This window comes from Camellia sinensis, chromosome 1 (assembly GCF_055761805.1).
Source record: "Camellia sinensis isolate YWXY chromosome 1, ASM5576180v1, whole genome shotgun sequence".
Lineage (NCBI taxonomy): Eukaryota > Viridiplantae > Streptophyta > Magnoliopsida > Ericales > Theaceae > Camellia > Camellia sinensis.
The window spans coordinates 114,540,938-114,565,578 of NC_138961.1; the positions used below are offsets into that span (position 1 = coordinate 114,540,938).

At 44.7% G+C, this 24,641-nt stretch overlaps 1 protein-coding gene across 1 annotated transcript; it reads left to right on the plus strand.

Annotated features, from left to right (window-relative positions):
• Positions 1-23,361: 23,361 nt before the first annotated feature.
• LOC145789906 (uncharacterized) lies at positions 23,362-24,177 on the plus strand. The gene is made up of 2 exons (XM_082867528.1): positions 23,362-23,473; positions 23,684-24,177. Exons 1-2 carry the CDS (start codon positions 23,390-23,392, stop codon positions 24,074-24,076), a joined length of 477 nt encoding a protein of 158 aa, XP_082723654.1. The 5' UTR covers positions 23,362-23,389; the 3' UTR covers positions 24,077-24,177.
• The last annotated feature ends 464 nt before the right edge of the window (positions 24,178-24,641 follow it).

Sequence of the window (24,641 nt, forward strand, 5' to 3'; positions counted from 1 at the left end):
TGATGGATGGCCGGCCACCTGTGTACTTTGCAGATATTTTATGCTAGCTGTGCCAGCTGTTTGCACAGATTCATGCATCTATCCCCATATGTAGAGCTGGATCTCCTTGAGGGAATTTCAGGTTTTCTATATATAGGAGACCCCTCTCTCATGTTTGAAGGTTAGAAAATTTTGAACTCCAAAATTTCCGTCTCTCTCTACAATTCTCTCTCTCTCTCTCTCTCTCTCTCTCTCTCTCTCTTTCTCTCTCTCCACAAATTCTATACAATTTAGCCTACAATTCCTACACCTTTGCCTATACACCCTTAACCAAATCATCTCATCTTTGAGTTGAGGTGTTCTTGAGCTTAGTTTGAGCTCTAGAAGGTGTACTTGCTTGATTTTATTGCTTGGAGTTACTCTTCTCTTCCAGAGGTATAATACTTGTTTATTCGCTTGCTTTACATACTTGTTTTTCTATCTTTTTCCCATTGTTTTGGGGTGTTTTTGAGCTAGAAAAAACTCTGTTTTTATAGGCTGAAATTGGTGTTTTAGGCCATTTAAGGTTAGGGGTTGTTTCACCCTTCTTTATTCCTTGTTGTTAAGGCCATTTCACCTTTGTTTCCCACTTTCAAACCATCTCTTTTTGGGCCTTCAAACACTGAATTTCAGAGTATTTGCAATGGTGAAAAATTATATTTTGAAGTCCAAATTTGGAGGGGTTAGCCTCCCCTCCTTGTGTCTTGTTTGCTAGTCTTGTTAGCTCCATGTGTTAGCTTATTTTTCTAGCTTGTTGCAACTTAATTCCAGCATGTTTTAGACCTTATTTTGGACTGTTTTGTCTCTATTTTGGACTGGTTGTTGCATTTGAGTCTTGTTTTGCATAGCTATAATGTAATAGTTCTCACAAGCTTGGTATTTTAGGCCTTTAGGCACCACTTGTTTGAGTTGATTGCATATTTTTTGTGCTTTTCATGCTTAATTTCAGCACTAATAATCTCTGCAACCTCAGTCCTTTTTTGGCTTTTGATTTTGCTTTGAAAGTGGTTTCAAGTCACTTGCTTGCCTAAGTGTGAAATTGAGGTTTCATACTTAATGGTTTAATCCCTTAAGGGGTTCATTACCAACGGTATGATACTTCTTTCATACCTAAAGCAACTTGTGTTTTGAGCCATCTTTCCATTAGAGGACTTCAATTCACCCAATGGACTTAATTGGATTAAAGAATGATTGGTATGTTAAAATGAGTAACTAAATCTTGGGACTAAAAATGAACAAGATAATACCTTGGTCTGTTCAATCAGACGTTAATTGAACACAAGGAACTTGGACCATTTTATACTTGCTAGTGATGAAATGATTCAAGTCTCCAAGGTCAACTTCTTCCCTTTATCTTCCATGAAAGGGAGGTAACTTGTGTCTTGTTTTGTTGCATTTATCAAGATTGCACACTGGTCTATGAGCCATCATGCAATGAAATTGCTTGAGTTGACGGCTTGTAAACCAAGGTTTTTCTCCCTTTGATTTGTGCATGAAAAAGGGGATGAATTGTGCAAACAATCCTTGAAAATACCCTGTATATGCTCTATTTGTCCTCTGTTGCAGCAAGATGAACATGTGCATCAGTGGCCCACAATCATCAATCATGGCCGACTGGTGGCCGGCAACATCCACCAATGGCCGGCCAGCCACTGATGTAAAATTCAACAGAATGTTGGAAGGTAGAGCAAAGTTGTTCTGGAAGTGTTCAACTGTGCAAACAGAGGCATCCGAGAGCAAAACGATGGTCTTTTCGGGTGGACTCCGAGCATACATGTGCACATCCCTCCTGTCCTGGGACACAGTAGTTGATTGCTTAGTTTTAATTGCAATAAAGTTGTAATTCTTTAATTAGTTGTGTTGTAATTATTTAATTAGGTGGCTAGAATAGTTAATTAATGCAAATGTTGTATTTCATTAATTAGTTAAGTAGTTTAACTATTTATTCGGTTTGTAATAATTAGCTTAATTAGTTTAATTAGCTTAGCTTAGTTACCTAGCTAGTTTTATTCATTCGGACCTTCCTGTACAAGGGCATCAATGATGTAATAATGTGTATGTCTTCCAACCCTGCGTCTTTCTCCCTTTTATTTAATTGCTTTTGATGGTTAGATTAGGGACATGTTTCAATTAGCATACCTTATGCTTGCATCCATTCATTTTCTATTGCATGCACCGAGGCTCGGCGCATCATTCTAACTGCATCATCATTTCAATACTTCTTTGAAAACGTGCTTAAACCGCATGTTATCAAATTGCCTCATATGCCATATTAGTAGCCGAACCTATTAGTTGCATTATCGCATGTGTTGCATTAGATATTTGGCATAGTTAGGAATCATGCATTTTTTCTAACTCTTTTGTTTATCTTAGCTTGGAGTACAAGGTGAGTCTTAGTGCTTTAGCATACTTGCATGAGTGTGAGTGATTACCATGACTAGCATGCTTGCCATGTGGCTAAGTGCGTACTTGTTAAACTGTATGAATGCCTGTGGATGAAGGCTTGTTGTTTGAATTGGAATGATTCAATGAATGTACGTTTATGCCCACTTTGTTAAGTGGCAAATTCGCAAACTTTAAGCCCACTTTGTTAAGTGGCAAAATCAAATCTTTTACAAAACAAACATGAAATTAGATTGTTCCAATTTGATCAAAACTAGTCTATAATTGCTTGTGCGCACATCACATAGTAATGCTAGCCTAAATAATCGGAATAAGAGCATATAATGTTGATAAGAGCCATATCATGATTAATAGAGGCCGATCTTTGATCAGGTGAGCGGGGGTGCTCAAATTTATTCATGACCTTCCCCACTCGTGCCTAAGTTCCCGAACCGAGGCAACTTTGGTGATGATGGACACGTGGCCTTTGGCACGAGTCATGGGTTTCCTAAATTTCCCCAAAACAAAAAATATTTAGGTGGCGACTTTGTATTTGGCAAAACAGTCAAATTTTGGCATTTTTTATTCAAAATCAATTTTCCAAAATGATTTGCCAGATTTGGACTCTTTGGTGTTTATCAATTTCACATTGCACTTATGAGATTAGATTCAGAATTGCTAGAGTTTGAAGTGTAGGGCTTTTATTCGAGCTTCTGAAAGGGGGCGTGAAAAAGGAGAGCTATACTCACAAACTGATCTTTCTTACAGCTTTGGGTGCATGCGTATTTCCCCGCTCTTGCACCAGTTCCACAGAATGAGGTAAAGGCCATTGTGCCCTATTCACAGCGATATGATAGCAGATGCCATCGTCAGTGTCATGGCGATACCGTCTTTGCTTACTACAACCGATATTTTGACACGGTGGTAGCTCGCGAGGTAATCTGAAACCCCTACTCACTTCTTTTTCATTTCCATTGCTACTACTTTGATTCAGACTCTGACAACTGACAGCAACTAACAATTATGAATTCTCTATTTGCAGATCATATCACAGTCGTGGGTGGTGATGCCAGCTGCGATACTGGACGTTTATGCTGAGTCTTAGGCCACCTCCTAATTTTGTATCTTACTGGGGGACCCTTTCTATCGGACTTGGTATCTCAGGGAGAGATTTTGTGCACCAGACCCTGGGGTCACTGGATCCCGTCGTTCTTGCTCTGCCGCCGCCATCTATGAGGACAACTGATGGTCCACCTTTTGAGGCCATCGTACAGTATATAGCGGGGCAAGACGCTGACCTCTTCCGTGGGGTTGGGAATTATGCCGCCTTCATCTGGACTCATCTGATGCCACCACTGACCGGAGCTCGCGCAGGAGACGTTATAGGTGGGGCCGCAGCTAGAGGTGCTGCTCGCGCTGCTAAGCCAGGTGTCGGAGGGATTCCCCCTATCGCTCACGTAGCGGGCCTGCCTATGATCTCGACTATGATCCCTTGTTGGCGATCGAGTAGGACAGCCTACCAGATTTTGATCGAGCCGCTAGATGAGGAGCATGGGTATGTTAGGGACTCTGACGTACAGCAGGTACGCACTTTACCTCACAGTTTGCATTTCATACTCTTTTTTTAGATGCTGATGCCCCAAAATCCCTTACAGGTGCCATTGGAATATGTAGATGGCCTCCTTGGGTTGGTGCCCTCTTTGGTGCAGATGGTGCGGAGAAGGGAGATATTGCTTACTCTCTACGGTTAGCAGGTATTCTACCTTTTCACATTCATCTAACTTGCACTGATTCATACCTGTACTGTTTCTGTATTATACTCATACTAAATCTGTACTAATGTTGTTCTAATTTTCCCATACTCATGCGAATTTTGTACTGATACTCTGTACTGCTTTGTACTAATTCTGCACTGTTTTGTAATGATTTCTTGTTTCTTATTTTCAACCTCCACTTGCACCGACGACACCAGCGGTACCGACAGCACCAGTGGCCCTAGCGGTAGCTCCTCTGGCTACAGGGAGGAGAGGTAGACAGGCTCCTACATGTGGCAGGAGTGGGAGTAGAGGTAGGGGCATAGGTAGGAGTGCCCGGGGTCAGAGCAGCGTGCCTCAAGTAGAGGAGACTTCCTGATTTTCAGAGCTGGTTTAAGTGGGGACGATGATGAGACTAATGGCATTGAGGAGTTAGTGAAGGGGCGTTCCGAGTCTGGGAATGAGGATGATGCGGTTGGCTCTGGATCAGGGAGCGGAGGGGAGGCCGAGACTAGCTTTAGGTCCAGGAGTGGAGAGGATGAGGATGACTCGGAGTCTCATTCTTCTAGCGGTAGCGAGGCTGATGGTGATAGTGCCTTTGAGTCCTCTCTACGGAAGAGGACGATGAGGGCCTCTTGAGCTTGACTCTGATTTTGTATTCTTTTGCTCTTTTCTTTTGTTTTGTAGTTTAGCACTATGTATAGCTTCGGATAGGTCTCTACTATTTGTTTTCAACACTTGTATTTTCTCTTTTCTAAAAACTATGATTGGGGTAAAACCCTGCAATTTATAAAAATAAGTTTTATATTGCATCTCGAGAATGACACCACACTTGTATAAAATTGATTGTATTTTGAATTTGAAAATAAAAGGGCTTGTATTTGAATAGTGTTTGTGACTGGATATTGAGCCTTCAACCGACCAAAAAAAAAAATACAACTCAATAAAAGAAAAACAAAGTAAAAACAACCCGCACACAACTATTCTAACCTACTAGAAACAAAAGACTCAAAATAAGATTAAAAAACTAAGAGCGACCAAACATAACACTATTGCCAAGTGCCTGGCCAACTGCATTGGTTGGCCGTCCATTGGAATGGACAGTCGGCCAGGAAAGGTGGTCAGCTGGCTAAGGCATGTGGCTGGATAGCTGGCAACAGCTGTCAGCCACTCACACAACCTTATCCTCTATCAATGTCTTATTTCGCTATTTTTTCGACAGAACTTCAACCTTTCGAAAATGGAAATATTTCTTGTCGAGAGGCTCAAGGATTGGACGACTACTTTGGATGGCATGGAAAAGGTAGATTTTTTCGATTTTGGCATAAATGCACTTTTTTTGTTGAGCCATACTTAGCTTTGTTTCTTGTTCCTTTATGCCGCCGTCCGATGTTAGAAACAGGTTACACATGTGTTTACTTCAGAGCACAAGAAATGTGTCCAACTCTTGAAGATTTCAAGCTTTAATGAAATCTTGGCATGATGAGGAAACTATGCCCTAACCCTGTTTTGGCCATGCACAGGCTTTGGAATGGATGTGTGGGCTTACTTTGCATAAGGCTCGGTCCTTGGCTCATGATGGAGAGTTGGATATACCTGGCTTGATTCATCGGTTTTTTGGCATTGGAGACAGAGGTGACCTTCTCTAGCGAGGTTATCGTCAACATGACCTTTACTTATGGTTACTTGCACACTTCCTACTTGCCTTTAACATCATGTTGATTGAAGTGGCCCAATGCCTCAAGGAAGGTAAGAGCTGCGTAGGTTTGGCCCTAGCCGAGACCCCGATGGGTTTTGATGCCTTCCATCGGCGAGAGACTATTTGGTTTGCGGGGAGTCTGCTGCTTCTTCAGGTATTGTTTCCCACCTTTTCTCATTTATGGTTTCTCACATCACTCGTCACTTACTCTCTATTTTTCTCTCGAAACCCTTTCCTTACTTTTCTCTCAACGTACATCTCTCTATTCTTTAATCTCTCTTATTTTTCATCCCTTCCCAGGTGTGGTTAATGGATAACCTGAAAGTCGCGGACCCCTGCCTCAAGTATTCGGCCAGATCTTACTTATTTCATCCATGGCTAGTTGACTTTCCCATAGAGGGATTGTGGTACAACTGGATGTGCAATAGATCTGCGGCTGCCATTGCTTGGCGTTGCCCTTGGCTTAGTTTGACCGCGATGGGCTACAACATGTCCCGACAACCGAGTATACAGCTGATTGGCCTCATCCACTGTGTATTTTACTTCCTTTTTCGGTTGAGATGCTAGTTTGGACATGATTAGACTTGCCCAGATGAGGGAGTGGAATACCCCGCTTTATTTCTAGTTCGTGCTTTGTACTCGGCTCGATACCTTGTTGTTTGGAGGACGAGAGAGCTTACGGCCCCTACTGCTAGCTTCAATTACACCCTTTCTGGCGAGTGCTTGGCTTGGCTTGACGATGAGACACAGGTTAGGCCATCCTTGGTTGCAGAGACTTCCAAGAGCGCTGGCAGGAGATAGAGGGCTAGCACTTGACTTATATGTGCCCCTAGTTTATTGCTTTGACTTTTCTTTTCAAGTTTTTATGATGCAAAAGTAACTTTGATTTAATCAGAGAGTTGGAGAATGTACTAGCGTTGAAATCATGTAATTAAAGTTATGAGCACTGAAATTTTCCTTTTTTGGTCCAAAGAATGGTCTGTGTTGGAACAGAAAAAGAAGTTGAGAAAATCAACTTCATTAAAACTCTTCAAAACAATTTTTGAAAGTGGTCACTACCTGACACACATGGAATCAATTCTCAAGATGTACAACCCTGAATCAAAAAATCATAACCGCCCACCACTGCATTCACCATTATTGCTCTATCTCACAACTGACCTTTCTGCCAAATGGAGGTAACACAACCAAGATAACAGATGATGGAAAAAGATAGATTGCTCAAACAAATGGACGGAACAGTTGAGTTAGAGATGTGTATGGCCAAACTTCGAGCTAAAGTTTCCTATGTATCCCAAAGATAGGAATCAAGCCTTACGTAGTTCGGTTAGGGTTCGCTCATGTATTAACTCTCTCCTTTTGCGTTTTAACTCTTGCAAAAGTCACCCTTTTGGGTTTTCAACCTTGCGAGCTCTATTTTTCTTTACTTCCAACTTTTCATGCTCTAACTTTTGCCCAGGTCACCCTTTCAGGTTTTCGACCTAGCGAGCCTCTCAAGGATAGTATTTCTTCAACTTGTCCATGTTGATCAGTCGCGAGGACTCCAAGCCATCTAAATCCATAAGGATAATCGCTACTCCTAACTAGATAGACTTGATAATGTAAGGACCAGTCCTATTGGGTTTGAACTAGCCCCTAGGGTGATGGATGGGAGCTTTGTTGTCTTTGAGCACTATATCTCCTTCTTTGAGGTTTCTGGATTTAACTTTCCTATTGAAGGCCCTGGCAATTATGTGTTGATATCAATGGATATGATACAATGCCTTTAGCCTTCTCTCGTCAAACAATATCAATTCTTCGAACCTGATCAGTTGTCAATCCACCTCTGTTATCTAACACTCGGCCATGATTCTTAGCGATGACAATTCGATCTCAATTGGCAAAACCGCTTCCATCCCATATACCAAAGAATAGGGGTTTCCCCTGTAGATGTTTGAATTGATGTTCTATTACCCCAGAGTGCAAAAGGAAGTTTATCTGGCCTGTCTTTATAAGTTTCCACCATCTTTCAAAAGATGTTCTTGACATTCTTGTTTACGGCCTCATCAGCTCCATTAGTCTGTGGTTTGTACATTAATGACTTATGAAAGGCTACGTTGTATTTCTCAAGCAGATCCACTAACTCTTTCTTGAAGTGCAAGCCATTGTCCAAGATGATCTCATTTGGTACCCCTTACCTGCAGATGATGTTGTTTCTGATGAACTTGGCCATATGTGACACTTTTAACAACACTAAGTAAGACTGCGCTTCCACCCACTTGGTAAACTAGTCGATCGCCACCAAGATAAACTGTGACACCTCGAATCTACACTATTGGTTGCTGTCAAGGGAGAGTGACTAATGAGTCCTATGGTCAACAACCAAGGAAGATCCCAGATCGCCAGAGAAGTCAAATTAGCCTCCCTTCTAAGTCCAGCTTTCTTAGGCAGCTGTAGACACCCCATTTTTGACCGCCCTTAAGACTTGGGCACCACTGATGTTTTACTTGGTGGAGAAAGGTGTGCAAGGCAAATGTTCAGTTTTTTCGGCAAGGAGAGAGGAAAATCCTTCAAAACACTTTGTTTAGGGGTTTGGAGTTGAAGAAGAGAGGAAAGGAGAGGAGAAAACTAGTTTGGGAGAAGTTCGGCATGAATCCGGGTAGAAGCGAGTCGAGCAGCCCTCGCTGAATCGGGCTTATCTATCTGTACACTTAGAGTTTAGCTATGGGGCCACCACCGTCGGAAAGCTTACTTCCGGGGCTTCATTTTTCACTCAAGAATCTCTTAAAGCCAAGTCCGGGTGGGGGAGATATGAGTAGCTGAAGTTGGGCATCATCCCGGTTGGATCGAATCTGCGCGGCTTCACCAAAATGGGCATAACCTTTTCCACAGGAGGAATTTTAATGCAAGGTTTGTGCCATTGGAAAGTTAACTTCCGAGGCTTTAATCTGGACATCCACCGGTACTTTTTGACCTCATTAGCCACTCATCAGCACTCTATTTATCCGACCGACCAATATAAATTGCAAGGAGGCAATATATTGTGCCGACCGGCCATTTATTTTTCCGATGACCACCTTTCATGGCCGATATGACCCTTTTGCACCCCTCAAGCATGGTGCATGCCAGCTGTGCCAGCTATTCTCCACTCAAACCCTCTGTCCGAGATTTTGCCTTTTGGGGGGAAAATTTGAACTTGTTTTGTTCCCCCCCTTTTCTTGCCTCTCTGCCTCTATATAACCACCCCTCCACCACCATTTTGAAGGGTTGAAGAAACCAGCTGAGGCACCATTATAGATACAACCCTATATCTATACATTCAACCCCCTTCTTCCAAGCTCTAAAGTCCATTATCCTTGGCCATTTACACACCAACCCATAGCACAAGGCCTCCATCCTCCATCTCCATCCTCCATTCCAACCATTTGAGGCTAATTTTCAGAGGTTAGGAGCTCCTTTTCTTGGATCAAAGGCTACTGCATTGCTGCTCTTCAAGGGTGAGTCACTCTCTTCCCTTTTCTAGCCTTCTTTTGCATGCTTTCTTAGCCACACTTGCTTGCTGTTTTGGGCTCCGACCCTAAATAGAACTAGTCTTATTTTTGAGCTATTTTTCATGTTTGTTTAAGGGCCTCTCACTGTTTGAGGCCTCCTTGTTGCACTTGATTCATTGCCTCTCTTGTATGCCATTTTCTTGTGTGGTATTTTTGGCCTATGTATAAATTTTTTTGAGGCATGTCATAAACTGTAAAGTGGCTTATTTTGAGCCCTTCTTCAATGTTGTTGAAGGGCTCATCACTATTTGAGGCATCTATCTTCCACTTGCCTTTATATCCCTTTTTTGGCTCCATTTTTGCATGATTTATTAGCCTCTTGTGCTTCTTTTTTTGGACTCCAGTCCGAACTGAAAATGGCCTTATTTTGACCCCCTATTCATATTTCATTAAGGGTCTTTTACTGCTTGAGGCATCCCTTTTGTACTTTGTGTTATAGCTCTCTTTTGGCCTTGTTTTGCATAGTATTTTGAGCATACTTGTGCACTATTTTTGGCTCGGTCATAAACTGTAGAAGGTCATATTTTGGGCCCATCTTCAATATTGTTGAAGGGCCCTCAGCTGTTTGGGGTCAGCAGCTGTCACTTGCTTCATTAGCTTGCTTTCGGGGCCCTTTCTGCATGCTAGTTTAGCCCCATTAGAATTCGCTGTTTGACCTTGCTTAGGACTGTAAATGTGCTTATTTTTGGGCTGTCTTGACTCTATCTTTACATTCCATGTTCAAATAATGCATGCTTTGTATAGCTATAGGTCATTGCGTATGCCTAGTTTTGCATTTCGGGATTCGTCTCATGCATTGGGTGCTATATTGCCATGTTTCGGGGCTGTTTAGCATCATGTTTTAGTGCTGAAATTTTCATGTTTGCATACCATGTTCCATGTCTTGCCATGCTTTGGTAGAGTGGCATTCGTGCCTTAGGTTCAGTCCTCGGTTTGCGTGCATATGTGCATGCATTTCGAGTGTCTCATTTTCATCTCATGGCCACTGATGTGGGTGTGGCTGAGGTCCACTCACATTGGTGTAAGCCCATCTTGCATTGTGTACGCCATGTTTCAATGCGTTGTGCATGTTATGTTGTTAGCATTGTGTGTGCCATGTAGTTGTATTACATGTTTGTATGTTTGCTTGCATGCTTAGGTCGCATGTGCATTGTTGTGCATTGCCTCGCCTCTTGACCAACCATGATTGAGGTTGGGTCCCTTGTATGTTTTGTGTGCATTGCATTTGACATTGAAATGCATACTTGACTCTTTGGCCATCATGCATCGAAATCCGTGATTGGTGGCCCGAGGGTCGAGGGCCATGCTCCCTTGAGTCCATTACATGATAGGGAGTGTGTCCATGCATACATTTGCCTAAAAATTCCATGCCATACACTGCTTGCCCTCTGCTGCTGCCAATTGCAGGTTCTGCAGGAACATTTGGCCGGTCAGTTAAATACAGTGCCGACCGGCAATCCATAAATGGCCGATAACTTCATCAACGGCCGGTGACCATTTCCCATGGCCGGTGGCCATCCCTCCCAGTCGGTGGTATTCCCCAACATCTAGAGAGCATGCCCTTAGACTTTGGCAGTCCTCAGAGGAGCAGGGCAGTGAAAAACAGAGGCAACAGTGCTATGGCAGCGAGTTTTCGGGCAATATGGGTCAAGCATGCATCATTCGCGCATCCCAAGGTGGGGGCCGTGGCCACCTTCCCTTTGCATTTAATTTGTTAGTTAAATAGGGATTCTGTAATAATTAATTAAGTAGTTAGTTGTTTATTCGGACTGTAATATTTATTCGGTCCCTCCGAGTGAGGGCGTATTTGTAATAAGTGTGGGTGCGTGTGTGCATGTCTTCCAATCCCCACTTCTTTCTCCCTTTTACTTACCAGCTTTTATGGTTAGTATTAGGACATGTTTAATTTAGCATACCTTATGCTATGCATGCGTGCATCCATACATTTGTCTTACATGCACCGGGCTCGGTGCATCATACTAACTGCATTTGTATTTCAAAGTTCAATACTTGTTAGCTGTTGCATCTCATATGCCATGTTTAGAATAGCCGAGCCTGCTATAGTTACATTTTGCATGTGTTGCATTAGGCATTCCTGTATAATTAGGATCATGCATGGATTTCTAATTAGCTTCTGTTTTGGCTTGGAGTACTCGGTGAGTTTTATGCTTTAGCATCCTTGCATGTGTGTGAGTGACTGCCATAAAAGCATGCTTACCATGAGGCTATATGCTTATATGATATAACTGCTTGAATGCCTGTGGGTGGAGGTTGAATTACCTAAATTGGAATAATGCACTAAAACTGTGAGTTTTAAGCCCACTAGATAGTGGCAAAACCATCTTTTCTAAAAGCCCACTCGAGGGTGGCAAAACCTGCATTTTAGCCTACTTGCGAGTAGCAAACCATTTTCATAACAAACATGCTATGTTTTGTTCCAATTTAGGCGATTTGGTCTATACTGGTTTGCTGTGCGCATAACACAGTGATTCTAGGCTAATAACCGGAATAAGAACACATAACGTTTTCAAAACTGGATATCATGGTTAATAGAGGCCGATCTTCGGATCGGGCGAGAGGGGGTGCTCATAGCTGACCTTCGCCAATCGTACCCAAGCTCCCGAGCCGAGACAACTTTGGTGATAACGAACACGTGGCCTTTGGCACCGAGTCAGGGTTTCCTAAATTCTCCCAAAAAATAAACATTTAGGTGGCGACTCTGTATCTGGCAAAGCAGTCCATGTTTGGCACTTCTTTTCAAAATCTGTTTCTCAAAACGATTTGCCGGATTTGGACTCTTTGGTTCAGATTAAGAACCGTGACACAAATCGAGTCCGAACTGTAGCGGGGTCCCTCGCGGACGTGTTACAGTTTCTGGCGACTCTGCTAGGGAGTTTGGACGGCTTGACTCGAACTCATGATATCCTGTTTTAATTACATTTATGTGTTTTTGTGCATTGCATGTGCATTGGTGCGCCTAGGAACACAGTGTTTGCCATCTGCCATTCCTGAATGGTTTGCCGGAGGCTTGTCTTTTCAAGACATGACCATAAGGCTGACCGGTTATGGGCTCTGACAGTATGGGAACACAAACCTCGGTTTTTACCGGGGCACCCTTTTCGACCATTCGACCTAGTGCATATTCGGAATCCATAGTGACCATCCCAAACTAGGACAGGTTGCTTACTCGATGCTAAGTTGTTTGAAACCGCTGCGTGTGTAGTGAATCCCTAGCTCCTGACAAAATAGGACAGGGAAACCCTACCCCAACATAGGGGTGTTTTGGCTCTCACTTATCTGCTATGTGCTTTAAAGTTGGCCTCTACGGGAATGCGTGTATCAGTTTGCAAGTTTGGGCATCAGGCCTGCGGACACCAGTTCAGTATTTTGGGACTCAGTTTACCTGAGGGTATCAGTTTATGGGCAGAATTTTGGGGCAGAATTCAGTAGAGGGTACAGTCATCCTGCTACACTCGTATCTGTTTTGGTGAAGATGAGCTGAGGTGCTGTTTGTTTTCTCTTTTGCTAGGTAGTCTTGGAACCATAGCTTCAAAAGGCTCCGATATCCCCCGAGGTTCATCGAACTTGTGCTGATAGTGTAGACGTCCCCCGAACGCCCCGGGAGGGTTTAGGTCCCGTTCAGTTCGTTTAGGGTCACTACAGCTCGGACTTTCAAAAATGTCACGGTTCTAAGTCTGAACCAAAGAGTCCAAATCCGGCAAGTCGTTTTGAGAAAACAGATTTTTGAAAGAAGTGCCAAACATGGACTGCTTTGCCAGATACAGAGTCGCCACCTAAATGTTTTATTTTGGGAAATTTAGGAAACCCTGACTCGGTGCCAAAAGGCCACGTGTCCGTCATCACCAAAGTTGCCTCGGCTCGGGAACTTGGGTACGATTGGGGAAGGTCAGTTCGTGAGCACCCCCGCTCGCCCGGTCATAGACCGGCCTCTACTAACCATGATATCAATTTTTGAAAACATTGCGAGTTCTTATTCCGGTTTATTAGCCTAGGTTACTACGTGATGCTCACAGCATATAAGTATAGACCGGGTCGCCCAAATTGGAACAAAACATTTCATGCTTGCCTTTTGAAGGAAGTTTTGCTACCCGCAGGTAGGCTTTAAACATTTTGATGATTTATTCCAATCCGGATAACCCAACCTTCACCCACAGGCATTCAGGCAGATATATCAGATAAGCATGTAGCCTCATGGTAAACATGCTATTCATGGCAACACTCACACACATGCAAGGATGCTAAAGCATAAAGCTTACCGGGTACTCCAAGCCAAAACAGAGAATTACATTAGAAATCATGCATGAATCCTAAGTATACAGAAATGCCTAATGCAACACATGCAAAAATGCAACTATGGCAGGCTCGGCTATTCTAAGATGGTATATGAAATGCTACAACTAACATGTATTCAATTTGGAATTGAAATACAAATGCAGTTAGTATGATGCGCCGAGCCCGGTGCATGCAATACAGATGAATGAATGCAAACATGCTGTCATACTGTATGCTAATTTAAAATATGCCCTAATCTAACCATCATAAGCGGATAAATAAAAGGGAGAAAGACGTGGGGTTGGAAGACATACATCACACTCACGCACACTTATTACAGTTGTGCCCTCGCGCAGAGGGTCCAAATAAATATACAGTCCAAATATTACAGTCCCGAATAAAAGAATATTACAGAATTCTAATTAATTAATGAATTAACTAAGAAAGCAGATAAAACTGGCGTGCAAGCCAGGGGCTGTCTTGCTTCTGATGGATGATGCATGTCCGGGTTGCCTTGCGCGGAAATCCACCGGAATGCCCCAATTAGCCTCTGTTTACACCTGTTCTTGAAATGTGTGCCTAGCCCTAAAAAAAAATTGCTGATTCTTCGTTTTGCTGCAACAGAGAACAGGAAAGGGGCATAGCAATGTATCTGCACAGATATATGCATGTCTCGATCCTCGTGCCACCAATCACGCATACCGAGGCATGATGGCCGAGGAGCCGAAATGCACAACTCAATATAGGATGAATGCACATGAAACTACAGCTAAAACCTAACTCCATCATGGATAATCCGGAGTGTCGGTGACTGGGGAATTGAGACACATTCCATCACTCGGAGTACGAAATGTACCTCGTTTCCCGTGCCCGGGCTAACTCCTATTCCGGACACGATGTAATATGCATGACATGCATGAAATGCAACTAAGATACAATCCTAACATACGCAATGCTATGGAATGACATGCCTCGAAATGCGTGCACGCGGGCACGCGAACCGAGAAAATGACGGAATGCTGAAAATGAGGTGCCTCGAAATTCGTGCACGCGAGCGCGCAAACCGAGGCGGTGATGTGTGCAATGAAAATGAGATGTCTCGAAATGCGTGCACGCGGGCACGCAAACCGAGGCGATGGCAGAAAATGAAGTGCCTCGAAATGCGTGCACACGGGCACGCAAACCGAGGCGATGGCAGATACAATGAAAATGAGATGCCTCGAAGTACGTGCACACGGGCACGCAAACCGAGGCGATGATAAATGCACTGAAAATGAGATGCCTCGAAGTACGTGCACACTGGCACGCAAATTGAGGCAATGCTAAATGCACTGAAAATGAGATGCCTCGAAGTACGTGCACGCTGGCACGCAAACCGAGGCAATGCTAAAACGATGCAAATGGCATAGAAAATGATAAATGGACTTATACTAACATGAGTGAGCCTCAGCCACACTCACATAAGATGCCGATGGCAGAAAATGAAGTGCCTCGAAATGCGTGCACACGGGCACGCAAATCGAGGCAATGCATACGCAATGCAAATGACATGGAAAATGGTAAATGGACTTATACTAACATGAGTGAGCCTCAGCCACACTCACATAAGATGCCGATGGCAGAAAATGAAGTGCCTCGAAATGCGTGCACACGGGCACGCAAACCGAGGCAATGCAAACGCAATGCAAATGACATGGAAAATGGTAAATGGACTTATACTAACATGAGTGAGCCTCAGCCACACTCACATAAGATGCCGATGGCAGAAAATGAAGTGCCTCGAAATGCGTGCACACGGGCACGCAAACCGAGGCAATGCATACGCAATGCAAATGACATGGAAAATGGTAAATGGACTTATACTAACATGAGTGAGCCTCAGCCACACTCACATAAGATGCCGATGGCAGAAAATGAAGTGCCTCGAAATGCGTGCGCACGGGCACGCAAACCGAGGCAATGCATACGCAATGCAAATGACATGGAAAATGGTAAATGGACTTATACTAACATGAGTGAGCCTCAGCCACACTCACATAAGATGCCGATGGCAGAAAATGAAGTGCCTCGAAATGCGTGCGCACGGGCACGCAAACCGAGGCAATGCATACGCAATGCAAATGACATGGAAAATGGTAAATGGACTTATACTAACATGAGTGAGCCTCAGCCACACTCACATAAGATGCCGATGGCAGAAAATGAAGTGCCTCGAAATGCGTGCACACGGGCACGCAAACCGAGGCAATGCATACGCAATGCAAATGACATGGAAAATGGTAAATGGACTTATACTAACATGAGTGAGCCTCAGCCACACTCACATAAGATGCCGATGGCAGAAAATGAAGTGCCTCGAAATGCGTGCACACGGGCACGCAAACCGAGGCAATGCATATGCAATGCAAATGACATGGAAAATGGTAAATGGACTTATACTAACATGAGTGAGCCTCAGCCACACTCACATAAGATGCCGATGGCAGAAAATGAAGTGCCTCGAAATGCGTGCACACGGGCACGCAAACCGAGGCAATGATAAAATGCAATGAAACATGGCCAAAATGATATGTAAGCATGCTAATGGAATTTCAGCAATAAAATATGGGGGAAAACAGTCCCGAAATGAAGCGAAATGACATGAAATGCAAGGAAATGACCCGAAATGCAACATTAGGCATCCGAAATGGCCTATAGCCATACTAAACATGCACAACATGGACATGCAATGCAAAGACAGAAGCTAGACAGTCCCAAAATAAGCACTTTTCCAGTTATAAACATGGCCAAACAGCAAGCATAGGTATGGCGAAAATAGCATGCAAGAATAGGGGCCAAAAGAGGGGTAATGAAGCAAGTGGTATAAGAAAAACTCAAACTGAAAAATTTCCTTCTACAACACTGAAGATGGACCAAAAATATGAACATTTACAGTATATGGCAGCCTCAAAATCAGTATACAAACATGCTAAAAATATGATGCAAAATAAGGCTCAAAAGGTGCTAAAACATGAAGTGTATAAAATAATCACCAAACAGAAAAAAAATGTGAATGAAACATGAAGCATAGGCCAAAATAAGACCACTTTCAGTTCGGACCAAGGTCCAAAAACAGAAGCAAAGAGAGCTATTAATTTATGCAAGAATGGGGTTAAATAGGGGATATAACTACAAGTGACATATGGAAACACCAAACAATGTTGAGCCCTTCTCCAATGTTGAAGAGGGGCTCAAAATATGCCTCATATCAGTTTACAACATGCTCGAAAATAAATTGCTCATAGGTCAAAAAAAGCATACAAAATCATGACATACAACATGGTCAATGAAGCAAGTATATTATGGAGGGCTCAAACAAGGTTGAGCCCTTAATGAGAAGTGAAGATGAACTCAAAATATGGCCCTTTTCAGTTAGGACCGAAGCTTGAAACCAAAAAGAAATGAGGCTTAGAAATAGATCAAAGGAAAGGGTCAAAAGGATCAAAGTGTAACTTACCCTTGAAGATCTAGACTTTGGTTGCTTCTTGGATGGATTTACTGCTCCTTTGGCCTTCAAGAACCCTTCCTAGCTGCTGGAAATGAGATAGTGGTGGTAGAGCTTGGTGGTATAGAAGGAATGGAGGTTAATGGACTTAGGGTTTTTGAAGAATTGAAGAAGATGAAGATGGAGTTGGCTATGGAGCTTTGAAGATCAAATTTTCTAACCCTCCAGAAGAAGGTCCTCAGCTGGTTATAAGGTCAAGAAAGGGGGTGTAAAAGGGGGGTCAAATGGAGAGGAAAACTCTCTCCCAAAATATCCCCCGGATACAGAAAATATCTGGGGGATATTGCCTCACAGCTGGAAGGGGCACAGTGAGGAGAGCACGGCCGGCCGCTCACTTTTGCTGGAGGTGGCCGGCCGGCCACACCCCCTAGCCGGCCGGCTAGGGGTCAAAAGGGTCAACCATCTTTTCTGGCCGGCCAGGTATTGGGGAGGTAGGCCTATGTGTGTACAACACAACCATGTAATTGAAATTCCAAGAAAGTGGGCCCAAGGGGTTCAACAGTGGCTCGGAAAGAGGGGTTCAAAAGGGTCAAGTGACCTTAATGGCCGGCCATGAACTTTTAGGGGCCTCTCAGATGTGTACATCACAGATATGTGGTTCAAAGTTCGAGAAAAAGGGTCCAAGGGGTTCAACATTAGCCCGGAAGAAAGGGGTCAAAAGGGTCAGGTGACCTTAATGGCCGGCCATGAACTTTTAGGGGCCTCTCAGATGTGTACATCACAGATATGTGGTTAAAAGTTGGCAACGCTAGCTCTAAGGTATTCAACATTAGCCCGGAAGTTGGAAAAACGGGCGCCGGGAGGCTCCGGAGGAGAGATAACTGGTTGCTGCAACAATTGCTGGCCTCCCACCCTTCAGTGACCTTCCCTGTGATAAAACAGAGGTACCTGCCAAAGATGAGCGAAAACCGTTGCAAAACGAATGTTCCGGAGCCAAAACACGCAGTTCGGGGTCCCGGAAATAGGCTGTTAAGCACCGAAAATTGTATTTGACCTCGAAGTGGGTTTCTCAGCCCTCAGTGTCCCTCAAAATGGATGAAATAGGATGTATGCCAAAAATCAGAGCAATAGGAGATGGTTAAGCGGTCCCGAACCGAGGCACACGGCCTGACGGCTCCGAAAACCGGGAACCGGACTCCGAAATGGGAAAAATGGCCTACGGCCACCAAATGTAGCCTACGGACATTGAGAGATGGTCTACGGGACCTCTCTCTCCCTTCAGGAAAAGAAACAGAGAAAACCGAGTCTGGTTCGCAAACCGAGACAAGGCACAAAAAAGGGCTCGGAAGTCCGGAGACAGGGCTCGCAGCCGCGACTCTGAAACTTCTGAACAAGCACATTATGCAACATCACCAAGTGCTCTATTGGTGACGTCTGAGTCTTAAGGTCGGTCAAAAATGGGGTGTCTACAGTTGCCCCTCTTTGACAGAACTCGGAAGTCAGAAGTGACGGGAGTGAATGTCAAAGCTTAGAGACGACCCATTTTTGACAAGGCCGAAGACTCAGACAAACATACAAGATAGAAAAAAAAATGTGCCCGTAGGCATGCCCGCAGGCAGGGGGCAAAATGCAAATGATATGCAAGAAGCCGAAGATAGCCCAATGATCGTGCAAATGCAGCAGGCTGTAATGAAGCAAGTATTCGCAAATAGGTGCAACAGTTTTAAGCAAGAATGCAAAGCAACAACTACATTTCATGCAATTAAGAATGCGGAGGATTATTCAATCCCCGCCACGTCTCACACGGAGAAGATACGATACCTGCGCGATTCGTCTGGTCGCACCAGCCTCAATTGAACCGTACATACAATATCGTGCCTGCAAGAGAGAAATTGCAACAAGCATAATATGCTAACAACATATATTCAATGTGATTCCGAAAGTTTGACACACGCAGTGCCGGTGAGTGGATGTATCGTAATGCAAGAATGAGATATGTGTGACGACGCATGCTCAAACACAGAGGTATACAAATATCGAGAAATGTACATGACAATGCGAGTATGTCTATGAGAATGCAAGGTAGTACAAAACGAGCATGAAACAGGGTGTTCATTTGTCATGAAACAACGAGTATGGAAACGCGTGTTTCGGCGAAGGTAACTCGATCACGACCTCTGATCTGCTTCTTTGAAAGGTTACAGCCCATTCAAAAAGGATACACTTTGATTTCGATGAATGATGATGAGACACATGTCAGCACTCGAAACCGAAGTCCCGACGGAGCAATTTCGCGACCGGAAGTGTACTTTTCTTGAACTTTTTCAGGTCCCGGGAACTCCGATCTTCCTCAAAATTTGCAGAGAGCTAGGTGAGCATGTGGGGAGCATGGCCGGCCGTTTATCTTCCCAAGGGGGGGTGTCCAACCGTTTTCCAAAAAAGCTAATGGCTGGCCGGCCATTTCTGCAAAAAGCAGATGGCTGGCCAGCTATTTTTAGAGGCCGGCCGGCCGTGCCCTTTTTCCAGGGGCATTTTCGTCTTTTTGCCTCCTTTTTGCATGCATTTCATCCAAGGCTTGAAGCCTATAAATGGCAGCCGAACCCCATTTCATTCCTTGCCTCTTTCAACACTTTTCTCTCCAGTTTTGAGTTTTACGCGCGTTTTCCAACGCCTCGCGCAAATTGTTTTCGTAAAAACACTTAGTTTTAAACACTTTGGAGCGATTAAATTCCGGTTTCGGAACTTCTTTTTGCATTTTCAACACTTGAGGTAAGTTCATCTTAACATTTAGAATATTTTCTCGGGGGTTGACTTTTGTTGACTTTTTATTTCCCGAGAGTTGACTTTTGTTGACTTTTTCCAATTCTTGCTTATTTTGCTCATTTTTGCTCCCCTTTTGCAGATTCTCGAAAATGGCAGGCAATTCTTCTCACGGTGGAGGTTTTCTGGGCGCTGGGGACGATTTCGATCCTATGACTCTTCCTCCGAGGACTCGATCTTTCATGCCCGAGAGGTACCGTCCAGCAGTGCATGCCCTCCCTCGTGCCGTTTTTCGTCATTTTACCAGTTTCGACGAGAGAGCACCCGCAGATCTGCTTCTCAGAGAGCCAGAGCAGCATCTCTCTCACGAGGCCCGAGAGGTATTTACCTCATCTTCTGTATTTTACATTTCGCACCCTTGCCATGTTTAAACATTCAGCTTGTGACATAGTACTTGCCTTACATCTTTGAACATGTAGTTTCATCATTCAAACTCCTGAACACTCGGTTCATTAATTTATTGCGAACACACAGCCCACATTAAAACACATGGCTCAAACACTGATTTGTTGAACACACAGCCCGAATTCGAAGGTGAACACACAGCCCACACTTTAAATGGAAGTTGAACACGCAGCCCAAACTTCAAATTTTCTGAACACACAGCCCAGATAGATAGTGAACACGCAGCCCACAATTCAAATGCTCTGAACACGCAGCCCAAGTAGATAGTGAACACGCAGCCCACAAATCAACTGAAAGTTGAACACGCAGCCCAAAATTCAAATTCTCTGAACACGCAGCCCAGGTAGATAGTGAACACGCAGCCCACAAATTAACTGAAAGTTGAACACGCAGCCCAAAATTCAAATTCTCTGAACACACAGCCCAGGTAGATAGTGAACACGCAGCCCACAAATTAACTGAAAGTTGAACACGCAGCCCAAAATTCAAATTCTCTGAACACGCAGCCCAGGTAGACAGTGAACACGCAGCCCACAAATTAACTGAAAGTTGAACACGCAGCCCAAAATTCAAATTCTCTGAACACGCAGCCCAGGTAGATAGTGAACACGCAGCCCACAAATTAACTGAAAGTTGAACACGCAGCCCAAAATTCAAATTCTCTGAACACGCAGCCCAGGTAGATAGTGAACACGCAGCCCACAAATTAACTGAAAGTTGAACACGCAGCCCAAAATTCAAATTCTCTGAACACGCAGCCCAGGTAGATAGTGAACACGCAGCCCACAAATTAACTGAAAGTTGAACACGCAGCCCAAAATTCAAATTCTCTGAACACGCAGCCCAGGTAGATAGTGAACACGCAGCCCACAAATTAACTGAAAGTTGAACACGCAGCCCAAAATTCAAATTCTCTGAACACGCAGCCCAGGTAGATAGTGAACACGCAGCCCACAAATTAACTGAAAGTTGAACACGCAGCCCAAAATTCAAATTCTCTGAACACGCAGCCCAGGTAGATAGTGAACACGCAGCCCACAAATTAACTGAAAGTTGAACACGCAGCCCAAAATTCAAATTCTCTGAACACGCAGCCCAGGTAGATAGTGAACACGCAGCCCACAATTAAACTGAAAGTTGAACACGCAGCCCAAAATTCAAATTCTCTGAACACGCAGCCCAGATAGATAGAATTTGCATGTAGCTTACTTTACTTCATCGGCACACAGCCCATTTCATCTTATTGTTAACACAGATATTCATTCTGAATGCAGGGTGGTTCTCGCAGTGTGCGAGGATATGGTTCTACCATGGCGCGGGATTGGTATGCTGAGCTCCCGGAAGGCGTCAGGGATTTGGTAGACTTGGCAGGGTTTGGGCCCTTCTGCACCGGGTTGTCACGCTGTCCTGCCCGGAGGACCTTGATGGCAGCTTTGGTAGAGAGATGGTGGGACACCACCAATTCCTTTCATTTCTCTGCCACCGGGGACATGACCATGACCCCTTTTGATTTTGCTGTATTGACCGGCCTTGATGTCGGAGGTTGGGCCATCCCCTATGACGAGGATATGGGCGAGTGGGAGGCCGCCTGGATGTATTTGTTGGGGGCTCGCCCACCTGTTGATAGGGTTTCAGGGAGAGTCAGATACACTTGGTTCTCCTCCCATTTCCGGCGGGCGGAGATGGTGCCTGAGACTCCTGAGGAGACAGAGCAGTATGCTCGTGGCTTCCTGATGTTCCTCTTCGGGACTACCCTGTTCGCCGACAGAGGGAACACCATTGGGCTATATTTGTTGAGCGCTCTGGTTGACCTATCACAGGTCCATAGATATGATTGGGGCGGCGCCGGTCTGGCTACCCTTTATTTTTACATGAGCACGACCTCCCGCGGGCGGGGCGATTTGCTTGGCGGCTACTGGAGAGCTTGGGAGGTACTTTCTGTCCCCTCGATTTACATTTCTGCTCTTCATTACTTGTACATTGCACATACAGCGCACTTTTACAGCCTGCATTTTGCTCTCAGCATTTCGTACTTACATTCTGCGGTGCTTTTCTCAGCTATGGGCTTATGTATACTTTCCATCGTTAGCCCCAGTGCTGGAGGTGGTGGGGATCCCTGTGACCCCATATTCATTGATATTTGAGGGCCCGCACCGGGCGAGGCCTCGAGAGACCCTGGTTCGCCTGCGACAGTACTTCGACACTGTGCGACACTCAGAGGTACTTCAGAAGTTTCAGTCCTTTTCATTTTCATCTTTGACTTGCTCTGTATATCCTCGTTTTCTGATTGGTTTATACATTTATCATCCGCAGATTACTTGGCGGCCTTGGGCACCCCTGGGTGATGATCTCTTACTTCAGTATACCGGAGCATCAGGCATCTCCCGGTATAGGGTCCTGCTCGAAGGGCCAGTCGGCAGAGTCTGGTTCCTGGGGGAGCGCTTTCTGTGCCAGGTACGGGGGTATCTTTCCCAGGATGTTCCCGCGGTACCTCCGGCTAGTATGCGGACCGCTGACAGGCTCTCTTACTCAGAGGTAGTCGGCGCCATGCTAGGCAGCGATGCTTTGTTATATGTTGCGGAGGGGGACTACGCCACCTATCGTCACATATATTTGATGCCTCCATTGACAGAGGCTCGTATTCCGATGATGAGACCTGCCGGTATGTCATCCTCGGATCAGGCTCAGGCTCGGGCTACAGACATCCCTTCTTCTAGCAGGGCTGGCGCATCTAGAGGTGGGAGTAGACCGTTTCCTCCGAACCCGTCGATTCATCCTCATCTGGGATGGCCAGATATGCCTACTGAGTTGATGGCGTGGCAGTATGGGACTAGCTCTCCGATTCCAGTTCCACTAGAGCCTCGGATGCCCAGTGATCGATATCCCATTGATCCGGACTCACCACCGGTACGCTCCACTTTCGTCATTCATCATTTCAGATGTTTAGATACTCATTTGTTCACTGATGATTATGAACTCATTTTTGCAGCCATCGCGAGGGTACATGGAGGAGATGGTTGAGCTGGTGGCCACACTCGAGGGCATGGTCCTACGCAGGGAGGCACAGTTGTCTGTTGCGGGCATTCAGGTACCCTTCAGTTTTTCCTGGCATTTATCATACTTCTGATGACATGCTGATTTCTACTGCATTGATAGACTACTTGTGTAGAGCACATCTGACACACACCTCACTTGTACACTGTATTTACACGCACCCACTTCATGTAGCTTTTGCTCGTATCTGTATCCGATGTACATATTTGGACTGATGTATTTGATTTGACCTCCTTGTTTTCAGATGCCTACATGGTCCGGTCAGCCGCAGGCCAGGCCACCTGGGCCTCATTGGGGAGCTGGGCCATCCGGGCCTTATCAGGGGGAGGGGCCATCTCGGCCTTCCCGAGGAGCCGGGCCATCTAGGCCTTATCGAGGAGCTCGAGGAGGACCGGTCCGCAGGCGCAGGGCTCATGTCGTGGAGGTGGAGCCTGATGAGGAGGAGGAGGAGGAGGAGGCTACCGACCGCCAGTTCGAGACATCTGTTGAGGAGGGAGGCTCCGGTTTTGGCTCGGGGAACAGAGGCGAGGCTGAGGAGGATCCTGAGGATGACAGCTCCGACTCTGACGATGGTGTGGAGGTTGTCCCGCAAAAGAGGACTAGGCGTGCTTCTCGTTCCCGCTCCCGAGGATTTTGATGCTGCTATTTCCATGCTTTATTTTTCTTTTTACTAGTAGTTTGTAGCACTTTGCACATTGTTAGGTAGTTTTATTTTTGTAAAACTTGTACCTTTATTTGTTGTAATGCATGATGAAATGAAATGGCTTTTGGAAGGGTGTTTGTATTTTGAACTTTTAGCATCATATCGCATCAATTACTTTGCACAAAAATGAATTTGAGTGGTAATGCGCATTGTAATCACCAAATCAGGTAGTGAACCGACGCAACAAACTAAACAACTCAACTTACTAAGATATAACAGAATCTTTAGCAAGTTTACAACTCGATAAGCAAAAAGCAACAATGCAAACAAACAAGACTTTAACAAAATTTGCTTAAACAGAGAGTAATGACTCAAAAACACAAAACACGTCCGCTCGACAAACAACTCGATAAGCAAAGTACAACAACTCGATAAGCAAAACTCAACAACAAAAGGTGTACTTCTGACGATCTGGGCATCGGAACGCGTCTGAAATGAAGGTCTTCGGCTCTCCTGTTGTATGGCAATGCTTGGAGTTCTCCTTCGAAGAGCAAAACAG

What these genes read in the sequence shown, in the direction of transcription:
- LOC145789906 (XM_082867528.1), top strand. Translation starts at nt 23,390, where the DNA reads ATGGAGGAGATGGTTGAGCTGGTGGCCACACTCGAGGGCATGGTCCTA. An exon ending in TGTCTGTTGCGGGCATTCAG is followed by an intron (nt 23,474 to 23,683) that starts GTACCCTTCAGT and finishes CCTTGTTTTCAG; the next exon opens with ATGCCTACATGGTCCGGTCA.